Raw genomic sequence first — 12,298 nt, forward strand, 5'->3', positions numbered from 1 at the left:
ACGGTGAAGGAATAAAATCGTGTAATAAAAATGAAACCCGCAAAATTATAATTTGCGTAATTACTGGTGGTAGGACCTCTTGTGAGTCCGCACGGGTAGGTACCACCACCCCGCCTATTTCCGCCGTGAAGCAGTAATGCGTTTCGGTTCGAAGGGTGGGGTAGCCGTTGTAACTATACTGAGACCTTAGAACCCTTATCTCAAAATGGGTGGCGGCTTTTACGTTGCAGAAGTCTATGAGCTCCAGTAACCACTTAACACCAGGTGGGCTGTGAGCTCGTCCATAAATCTAAGCAATAAAAAAATAAAAAAAAATATGTTAGCTAAGAATATTTAAACGTTACAAAAATACAATAAATTCCGAATGTACAGAAACGCTTCGATCGATATAAATTAATTTCACCACACTCGAGACTATTTCGTTTGGGAGTTGGCGAAATCGGGATTTTTTTCCCGTCTAATGCCAGCTGGCCGCGACAGCGGGACTTTGTATAAAGAATCGTAATCTCGCAATTAAACACGGGAAACTTGATTAACGAAGGCATTTTTTTTCATTTTGGTAACCGAGACATCGTTTCTTCGATGTAATTAACGGATAATTGAAAAAAAAAAAATTCGCTTTGGATGCGACAGATTTTCGTGAAGCCGAATTATGAAGTTTTGTGGCAATGATTTATGGCTTATTGAATTCTTTTTTATGAGTTATCGAAAATTTTTAGTTGTGAATGGTAAATTGTTATTTAGCCTAGTGAGTTTTCACTTCATTTTTCAATAAAAATTTATAATATTAGTAATTTCTGAAGTTTTAGTAGGAGTGAGCATAAAAGGATATGCACATTACATTTATTATATCGGGCATTAAGGTCTAAGACCCATGGACGTTGGAACCGAAATACCCTGTTATAACCTAATAACCCAACCTAATAATAACCTTGTCGCCTCTGAATGAGCTTTCTTTTGAGATATTTCTTGTTACCCAGGTCGGCCCTGAGCTCACCGACTTCAGGCAATAACTAACGCAGTTTACAATATAATTATAGACAAATATTGCACGTGTTCATAATGATAATTATCATTGCAATTAGGAAAGTGATCTTCCAAACACATCTCCAAAACTGAAATCTTTTATCGAGGTATGCGTTTACTAACCAAGCCGATGAATTTATAGTCAAATCCGGTCCGACAATCCCACACTGATTCTCATATTATTGGTTTTTTTGAGATTGGCTCAATAATTGTCTGATCTATCGACTCTTGGGATTTTTGTACAAACGTATATTAGAATATCATATTAGTCTATCGAGCTGTTGATAATATGATAGGGAATCCATACATTTTCCTCAACATTCTTTAAATTTTCTGTAATAATTTCCAAAAGTTATGTAGGTTTAGAACATAAGGATGCCGTTATATAAAGCAATTGAGACTTCTACATCGCGCCTCAAATTGTGTTGGAATATCACGTCAAAATGGACGCCAATAACCACATATCTCTAGCTTGCTGGCTTACTCAGCTGCGAAATAAATAAAAAACTATTTAAGTCCTCACCTTACTAGCGGAGTTTAGCTAGTCTGCTATTAAATGCATGAAAAAAGTCAATTCTATTGTGTTTTACAAAAAAGTTTTATCCTCTTTGTCATTATACCACATTATGTCGGGTTGGTGCAGCATGTCCCCTTATTACGTTACATAAGGAGCTGAAAAGCTTCTCATTCTTGATCAAGAGCGGGGAAAACGATTCAAAGGTAGGGCATCAACAAGATGGTCGTACACAGTTGAGAGACAGTTGGAGGCAAATTCAACAGGCGGTCCATCTCTCAGCGGACCGATCTTCATGGGTATACTTATATACGTGTGGTTGTGGTCCTGTGATGGAGAAGAAGTCTGCTTGACGTCATTATTATTATTTTCATTATTATTTTCTTAATTGTAATTTTTTTACTTTTTTTTTCGTTTATTCTAAATATATTTACTTAATAAATAAATAAAAAATTGGTTGAAAACAAAAAAAAACCCCGCTGAGTTTGTTTCGCCGGTTCTTCTCAGGACTGTGGCTCTTTTTGGAACCGGTGGTAGAGTTAACATTGTTATTTATATTTTGACATTCAACAAGTGTGTTATGCTGACATCCAAGTTGAAATAAATGATTTTGAATTTAAATTTGAATTTGAATTCAGTCCCTCATTGGGTTATATCTCCTTTAATGTATCTATTGCAATGTGGCATATGGATGGAATTTGTTGTTGCTTCTTTCGATATTCCTCTTTATTCACACGTTTTTTTGTTTTATGTTTATCGTTTTATTATCATAAATATTCACACTAAAATTTAGATTTTCAAATACCAAAAATATGTACAAAAATCTAAAATTTCTTAGTTTTTCCGTATCTATAATAATATATTAATACGTGAAGCAAAAACTTTGTATCCCTTTTTACGAAATTTGCGCAGACGGAGAAGTATGAAATTTCCTACACTTATAAAAAATATAGAGACGTAGTGGAGAATGCCAATTTTTTTTTCAATTTTACATAAAAAATACATTAAATAAAAAAACATTACACACACTACCATGTATTTGACACACACATGCATGCATACTATTTGTATATTGTCAAACTTTTCTTATTGCTTATAGTCTGTGGTCAAATTCAGAATAGATTAAATATTGTTTGTCTTTAATAGTATTTGTCTAAAGTGTAATTTTGGCGAAATCTGTGACTGTAGAAGTATAATAGTCTTTGACAATAGAATCATAATAGTGTGCAAATTTATAATTTCAATTAATTAAAGTCCAATTTCGACTACCGGGCGACCATTAGTTTTCATAATAAGGTCGAAAGAATTTTGAAGGATCACAAAAATAAAATACTCTTTCTAAGGAATTTTGAGTAACGTATGCGTGTGATATTTGATGTTCTCGTAGAATTGAAAACGTTTAATACATAATCAGCTTATCTTGTGTAATCCGATCTGTCTCTCTGTAACATCTTAATTAACGGAACCCTTGAAATGCCTGTGACGCTTCGCTTGTTACGGTTCGGTGAAGCGCTAAAATGATGCATAATTCACTTTGTTAGTACACAAAATTGATTGTTCTTCGCTGCGAGCATAACGTTCACTATTATGTTGGTCAACAAAGCATATGCATCAATATTAGGCATTAGAACTGCAACCTATCATTTAGGACTTTTTTCAAATCTCGTTTGAAGATGGACATGACAAAAACGTCTCACATTACGTCTAAGGTTGATCTCACAGTACATTTTATTTTGTTGCTTAGATGGGGGACGAGCTCACAGCCCACCTGGTGTTAAGTGGTTACTGGAGCCCATAGACATCTACAACGTAAATGCGCCAACCACCTTGACATCTAAGGTCTCAGTATAGTTACAACGGCTGCCCCACCCTTCAAACCGAAATGCATTACTGCTTCACGGCAGAAATAGGCAGGGTGGTGGTACCTAATCGTGCGGTCTCACAAGACTTACTACTACCAGTAAACTGTTACATACCACATAACACACGATCTTAACGCGCAATCTCTCCATTGTGTTTATGTGAAATGACAAGGTTGTTAAGAGACTTTTAACTATGAATGTGGAAGGCTTTAGGGGAAAAGTTAGACCTAAGAAAAAATGGATGGATTGCATGAAAGTCGATATGTGTAAGGGGTGAGCGAGCGAAGGAATGGTACATGGCAGAGTAGTGTGGAAGGAGAAAACATGTTGCGCCGACCCCAAATGACTGGGAAAAGGGCAGGAGAATGATGATGATGACGTATATGTTCATCAGTTTTTGGTACCCATAAAACAGGGAGTTCTCAATTGCGGCTGAATTGTTCGTGCGTGATTTGTTTCCAGTTATTATTATTATTACGTTTTTTCTAAGGTTTCTAATAATAAACACTTTTCGTGGTCACGGAGGACTAAGGTGTTATTCGTCGACACTTGAATTTTGCGCTAACCATTCTATAAAATACTATAATATAATAATAACTATATATTACTGTTCTATAAAAAAATATTCGAACAATAACCGAAGATAAATATAGTATTTGAAGCAACATTTTAGGACTCCATCGTTATCCTGACGTCTGTCTACCTTATCTAAGGTATTAAAGCATTATGGAATAGTCAGAACAATGGCACACTATTGTACGGAATGCTGAATTAATAATTATTTAACAGATAACGAGGGTTTTATCTCCTTTGATGTAAGATTGAATGTGAATATCAGTGTTATGAAAATTATCGGTTGAATGTGGTCGAGAGTGTGGTTGTTTTCTGTCGTCATGCTAAGTGATGTGGGTGCTCAAACGGAAACTAATTCCACCACCTTGACACAAGATTGAAGTTTAAATTTAATTTGTACAACGGCTGTAGCGTATGTCCAGAGACAGAACTTTTTCCTACCTATGCTGATAGCCTTGAGAGGCTATTTCAGCTTTTCCTTGACGTGTAGGTGAGCTCACGGGGCTCAAATCGGTAGTGTTGCTAACACTGGTCCCAGCAAGAGCAGTGCAGAACCTACCACGCGACCCACTGAGAAGATCCGACGAGAAACTCAGTGGGCCGTGTCTATGGGTTAATTCACTCGTCAAGCCCTTCGTCGCAAGCAACGGGTTCGACCAGGACGGTGACCGGTGCTCGTGGTACCTAAAAACACCGTTAATGGATCGGAAAGATCCGTAATGACGTGTTTAGGGCGACTTCGTTCTGAGGCAAAACGGTGTGGGATTGCAACTTACAAACGGTAAATAACAAGTTATCTGCGGAACCATTTTTGAAAGAGTTTTAGAGATGGAAGTCGTCGTGGCCTAAAGGATAAGACGTCCGGTGTATTCGTATCTAGCGATGCACCGGTGTTCGGATCCCGCAGGCGGGTACCAATTTTTCTAATGAAATACGTACTTAACAACAACAACTGTTCACGATTGACTTCCACGGTGAAGGAATAACATCGTGTAATAAAAATCAAACCCGCAAAATTATAATTTGCGTAATTACTGGTGGTAGGATCTCTTCTGCCTATTTCTGCCGTGAAGCAGTAATGCGTTTCGGTTTGAAGGGTAGGGCAGCCGTTGTAACTATATTGAGACCTTAGAACTTATATCTCAAGGTGGGTGGCGCATTTACGTTGTAGATGTCTATGGGTTCTAGTAACCACTTAACACCTGGTGGGCTGTGAGCTCGTCTACCCATTCTTAGCAATAAAAATAAAACAAAAAAAGAGTGTATTTATCTTGGTGCTTAGTGCGAGTTTTTTAACGTTCTCGATAGCGTAAAAGTTAACTCAAATTTGTATGCAGTTGGAACAGTGCCCCTAGCCGCAAACGTAGGCAAAGTATGGTACGTACCATGAATAAATGCGCTACAATCACATTAGATCGCTGTTATAACTAAAATACATTTAATTATGTTTCCATTTTACGAAATTGTAAACTCATTTCATAGCTTCATTGTTTCATAATAACAAGAAAGTGTTCTCGGATTCGGAATGTTAATGACAAAAAGTAATTTCAAATCTCGAAGATTTTGTTTGTTAAGTTACTTTTTGACGTGAATGCTTTTTTAAGTAATTAAGGAGCGGCGCTTTGGGTCTTCATCAAAGACTATAACCAATATTTGTAATAGAGCATATTTCAAGTTATAATGGTCACTTTCTTACGGAGCCATCAGATCTAATAACTCTTGCATTAGACGCATTCAGCTCTAACACTAGGAGCAGGCTTAGGGATCCCGGTAACCGTACTCGTCGAACTCGGCAAAGAGTTCGACGTGCAACCTAACCCATGCATCAGCCCGCTGAGTTTCTCGCCGGATATTCTCAGCGGGTCGCGATTTCGATCCGGTAGTAGATTCATTCGCGAAGCAGCTGCTCTTGAGTTGTTAGGTCTCCTTCGGAGGCGCTCGGGCAGCTGTTAGCAAATTCCACCCCTCCTAGTTGAGCCTTTGCTCGCTCACCTGTCCTGGTGAAACTGGAAAGGGCTTCGAGCCACCAGTAATACTTCAATCATAAAAAAGGTGTAATGGTAATTACATATCATCATCTTTATATTAATAAAAGATACGATAACCTTCGTGCCAAATAAATTTTCTTTATATCTCAGAACTATTAGATACCAGGTTTCAATTAAATACCAGATAAGTAGTAACTAAACGATAATAATAAGGCGAAGGAAACTCTTACTTATTTTGTGTTTAAGAAGAGCGATTTTCGTGTGTGGAACATTTCGAACACTGCTGTACATTTTAACTAAGTGAAGTAGAAAGCGTCACCCGTCTTGTATTAAATCTTGAGTGAACCGAATGCAATCTGCATAAACGACGAAACTGCCAACTTGCGAGTCGTTTCAGTACAGAAACAACACACAGCTTGTAACGTGGATGTGGCAATGGATAAAGAGAAAAGGAGTATCTGGGGGCTTAGCGTCATTCGTCTTGTATTGAGCGAGCTGAATACAATCTGCAACTGTCAACTTTTGACTCGTTTTATTACAGAACTAGCTGACGCGGCAGACTTCGTAGTGCCTCAATCGATAAATAAAAGAGCTAAACTTTTGTATAAAATAAACTTAAAACAAACAAAAGAAATCCATCCGACGGGGGACACGTCAAAGGAAAAACAAAATTGTTATCTTTATTTAATTCCGAGCATTTTCATATTTATCTACCTTTCAAACCTTCTCTAGACTTCCTCAAATAATTTAAGACCAAAATTAGCCAAATCGGTCTAGCCGTTCTCGAGTTTTAGCGAGACTAACGAACAGCAATTCGTTTTTATTTATATAGATAAACGTTTGTAACTTGTGGTGTTAGATCGTTAAAAAAAAAAATTACATTACTTAGTATAAGATTTGTTAAGTTTCTTTAAAATTTTCCGCTTAGTTTTTTATTTTTTTATTGCTTAGATGTGTGGACGAGCTCACAGCCCACCTGGTGTTAAGTGGTTACTGGAGCCCATAAACATCTACAACGTAAATGCGCCACACACCTTGAGATATAGTTCTAAGGTCTCAGTATAGTCACTTAGTTAAATTACCATATCCATACATCGATTGTTCCAGGTTCAAGAACAAAGCGGTAATCCCTCGAAACTGCATCAAAGACGGACATTAAACTTGCATTAGCACGCTCGAGTTTTATTGAAAATAAAGTTTAAATTTCATTCAGCAGACGATGTACAATTTTATGGACTAATTTATTCTTTCTCTTTTCTTTTAAATAGTAGTTATTTGTTAGGGCTGAAATGAATAAACGCAAGTGTTTCGCACAGTTTCATTGCAAAATTTTGTAACATTCACACATTTATTAAAGATTTTTTTTAGATTTAGAAACAAAATACTGGGCTAATATTATTAGGTTCTGCTGTACTCCCCATTGCTATAGAAGATATTGCCTCACGCCTTGAAGTGGGAGTCTCAATTGCATTCGAAATGGCTATACCAGAGGTGGGGAACCTTTTTACCATTAGAGGCCACATTTAAATTAGGCAGCAATAAGAGAGGCCGCATAAGCTGATTGACCTAAGAAAGTGACTTTTGTGAAATTATTATAGTTTTTCTATAGATTTAACAATTTATTGCATTATATAGAAAAAATAAAACAGAATACTACAAAATTTTAAATATAATATACATATAAAATAATATAAAAATATTATAAAAAAATATTATTTTATTCACTAAGTTAGTGACGTATTTGGCTTTGTTTTATAGTAATTGTATATTTGGTTCAATCTTCGTAACACACAGCTTTAGTTGATCCTCTAAATGTGCATCTGTAATTGGCGTTCTTAAATTTGTTTTTATTTTTGACCTGAGAGAAAATGTTGTCTCGCAACAGTAGGTACTTCCGAAGCAGGAAAGTAAACAGCGAGCATGTTTAAAAAATTGACATTGAGTGTCCAAGTCTGAAACGGATGGTCTGTGCGCCAGAGCTCTCAGAGAGAGAGAGACTCAAGAGCTTCGCTCATGCGTGTTAGCAGTCCGTTTCAGACTAGTAATCTGACGTCATGTTACAATATGACTGTCTTTGGCGGGATTTTTCGCGCAACTGTCATGGCGTTGATGTACAATAGTTACTTGAAACGAACTCTACCATTTTGTACTAGGTGGCAAAGGGCCGCACAAGAACCACGCGGAGGCCGCAGGTTCCCACCTATGGGCTATACCATCATTTAAAACAACTTGAGAATTTCTGATTTCTGAGAATCTCAAATAAGCTGCGCAGCCTGATAAGACGCTCTACCTACTTATCAACAATATAGAAGAAAACTTAATCACGCAAAAAACTAACTTTTTATTACTTGCCTTTTAATTATAAAATTCATCCAAAAAAAAATCACTATGTTTTCAATTTTATTTATCCGAATAAGGCCTTTCCCTGAAAAGCAATTTCTGGAGTAAATTAAAAACAAAATACGAAACATAAGTAAGTAATTTCGTTGAAAACTTTTTGTTTACCAGAACTACTGAGTTCTGTAGCAATTTAATTTTGCGTTGCGAAAGGAACATTACGATCAAACAAGTTATTAAGTTTATAATTTGGTAAATGTTATTCCATTGGAATTGAAATTTTTGGGGGAAAATATTCCTGATTTTTTAATTGAAGAGTTTTATTCCAATGCTTTAAAAAAACTAATACTTTTACATATTATAAATCGGGTAGAATCATAGTTTAATGACCTGTGACTTATCTAACATCAACATATTTTATCTTTGGGCCATTGAGTAAAACCAACATATTTGCAAAAACCGGAGGAATTAATGGAATTACTACATTTTTAGAAACTCATTCGAGTATCGCACAACTCTGTTTGAAACGTCTTGAATCTGGGATTTGTAATTGGAATTAAGTTATCTCTGGAGTAAAAATATCACAGCTATTCTTTAACATCTTTCTTCTCCACTGCAATTCAAGACAAAAAGTGTTCGATGCACCAATTTTAAATTCTTGCTCTCCAATTTCAACTGGACACATTTTTCTGTTTTTGTTTTAGATGCGAAGATAAATCTTGTAATTTCATTCTGCATTCTTGCGGACTATACTCATTGTAGTAACTGGCGCAAAGTCTTGAAATACATTCCTTGCTTTAAAGCTCTTTTTAAATAAAGGCCATCAAGATTTAATTTCAAGACCGTTGTCGATTTTTCGATAATCGTATTTTTGAATCCAAAAATCTTCATCTACCCATAGTTACATATTTTTCACTATCGCCAATCAACTTAAGGACCACTTACTTTTTAAAAAAAACGAAAGCCCACCCACGTCTAAGCAGAACTCTTCAAACGTTCCCAATTCTAAACTTCCTTTCATTCTTAACAAAGATGATCTTCAAAATATTCCAGTTTTTTTTTGGGCGTAAATGAGGAGTCGTCGTATAGCCCATCTGATATAGTGAAAATAACTGAATCCTGGAAATGACGATGCTCATCTTGAAAAACGATTCCAAAATATTATTCCGGGATAGATTACAAAACAAAGAAAATGCTTTCTTTTTGTTTATTTACGTAGAGATTTTTAAATCTTCAGTCTGTCGGGCAAAAAAAATATTCATCAGTCACAATCATGCAAACAATCGTATCTTTGGAACATCAGCTGAGAACGACGGAGGCAAAACAAAAGCTGGTTGAGTATAGGCACCGGCACATTTAGAATTCATTGAAAAACTCCCGTCTAAAAGTTATCTGATCGTGACGACCGTTGCGTTGGCCGACTAGGGACGGGCTCTCGCGTCGAAATGTGTTTAAGATATTTTTTATGGCTTTAGTTAAATAAGGAATTGAATTGTTTTTGATTAAATTATAGCCTAAGCATTTTGATTTGAGGCGATCTTAATCTTGTAGAACTTTGAAAAAGACCCTGTAGAGTGATTTTTATGCTTAATATGGATAAAACGATATTAATTTTTTTAAGCATTATGCCAAAAATTTTGTCTACAGTCTTTTGAAATGTTTATATTGAATCTTGAAGTCGATTGTTAAAAACATTTAAATATCTGAAGTAGATAATATTAGCAGACCATAATAATAAGCAGGTATTAGTAAGAATGTTCTCGAATCTAATAGAAAATTCTGTCACTAAAAGAACAACACAGAAATGGGTACAAAGTAATAACCTCCCAAAACAGGGCTACCAACAACATATATAGAAACAAAAATATTAGTAACAATACTTAAAATTGAAAGTGGTATTTGCTGACAATAATTGAACAACATGAGTTAAAAAATCCTTAGTTATTTCGTGCACGAATGTATTCGAATATGGTTCGTTTCGTTTCTATTATCAGTAAGTACAGTGTGGCTTTAATCCATTAATGGTGCTTTTAGGTACCACAAGCACCGGTCACCGTCCTCGTCGAACCTGTCGCTTGCGACGAAGGGCTCGACGAGTAAATTAACCCATAGACACAGCCCACTGAGTTTCTCGCCGGATCTTCTCAGTGGGTCGCGTTTCCGATCCGGTGGTAGATTCTGCAAAGCACTGCTCTTGCTAGGGCCAGTGTTAGCAATAGTTTCGGTTAGAGCCTCGTAAGCTCACCTACACGTCAAGGAGAAGCTGAAATAGCCTCTCAAGGCTATCAGCATAAGTAGGAAAAAAAATGTGACTTTATAAGTGCGTAAGTGTACTCGACGATAGCAGTTTCCTATTTTCAAAGTTAAAAGAACCCTTCGCTTTCCTCGACCACTTTTGTTTTTGTAATTTTATTATTAGGCCATAGTTTTATGAATATTTATAAGATACCATGTAAGTGCGTATGCTTTGTGTTCCACTTTAGTTGGTGGCATTTTCTGCCTATTTGTACCCTGAAGTCATCAACCCCTTGAAGGGTACGACAGTCGCTATTTCAAATGAATCGAGATGTTGACTTTACATCTTAAGATGGGCGACTGTATTTATTTAGATATGAGGTCGAAATCTCGATTATTTAAGTATTCCTTTATTTTATTAGGCAATGCTCATCTCGAAATGGTTCGTGAACGTTAGGTATGTATTTACTTCGATAAATTGGTCTGTCCTGACGACTTCGTACAAATTCTCGTTCAAGCTTCAAGAAACATTTTGTAAATCGAATTAGATAGGGGGTACTTGAGATTTGAAAAGAATTTCTCGCTGTAAACAATTCAGTGACATGAAAAAGTTTTCGGTATCCACTTGAAGAAAATATAGAGGGAAAATATATTTCGTGATAAACGATCGTGATAAAAATGTATTTTTGAAGTGAAACTTCTTTAGAACCGTTGTGATTTCAAACTCGATGAAACGAAATGAAACTAAACGAAAAAATAAGTGTGCCACGATTGGCTTGCCGAAGCGGCTCCGAGCAGCGCCGACAAATCACGAAGCGCTCCACGCGGTCTCACGTCCACGACTAGTTCAGTGTGTTTTTGACATCCGTGCAAGCTGTCGTGGCTCTCAGAGCGTCCTGAGATTCTTTTATTTCTATTTAGTTAGTTATCAATAGATGACGCTGCACGTAAATTCAACAATTCCTGAATCGCGGTGACGAGATGTTATACAGTTGATAGACGTTCTCGTATTTCTCTTGCTTAATTATACTTTCATGGCGTAGGAACACCGTAACGATGCAGGCGGTTCCCCCAGGATGGGGTTGCTCCGTTGAACTGCGGAGTGGTTGACCCTTGCGATTATTTTTATTTTTTATAAGTTCACTTCTACAGTGTGTGACTTGCACACAACACACACACATTTTTATTTATTTTATTGTTCAGGTAAGTGGACGAATTCACAGTTCACCTGGTGCGTAGTAGTTACCAGAATCCATAGACATCAAACACGTAAATGCTACCTTCCACTCTAAGATATGAGAGTTCTAAGTATCAGCTTTGTAGTAAAACCGCTGTCCCACTTTCTAAACAGAAAAAAAATTTGCTTTATGGCAGAAATAAGCAGGGTGGTGGTACCTAACCGTGCGGGCTCACAAGATGCCATACCGTCCATAATTTGGGTACCAGGGTTCGAAATTAAGAAACTTTTGTACTGTCCAGAAGGACGATATATCATCGGAGGGGGTCGCAACGATATCTTGGTGGTTCGAGATGCACGCCCGGGTGACGCCAGCTCATACTCTTGCGAAGCTGAACACTCTCTGACTGGGGAAAAGAGAAAGAGTCCACCTTCAATTCTAACGGTTTCGCGTAAGTAGCACTTGATTCTTGTGAAAATATTTTAAACATACGATTAAACATTGTTCATTGGCCATAAGCCAATAAAGCCATAAAAATCAAACCTGCAAAATTATAATTTGCATAATTACTGGTGGTAGAAATAA

The 12,298-nt window shown here is 36.7% G+C and overlaps 1 protein-coding gene across 1 annotated transcript in view; it reads left to right on the forward strand.

The window, feature by feature from the left end:
• Window positions 1–12,298, forward strand: part of LOC101735828 (cell adhesion molecule Dscam2) — a 205,764-nt gene that overhangs the window by 176,991 nt on the left and 16,475 nt on the right. The window contains exon 6 of the mRNA XM_021346467.3: window positions 12,015–12,164. Coding sequence (XP_021202142.1) covers window positions 12,015–12,164 — 150 coding nt within the window. The remainder of the gene's footprint in view (window positions 1–12,014; window positions 12,165–12,298) is intronic.

The sequence above is a fragment of the Bombyx mori genome, chromosome 5, assembly GCF_030269925.1.
Source record: "Bombyx mori chromosome 5, ASM3026992v2".
NCBI classification, from domain to species: domain Eukaryota; kingdom Metazoa; phylum Arthropoda; class Insecta; order Lepidoptera; family Bombycidae; genus Bombyx; species Bombyx mori.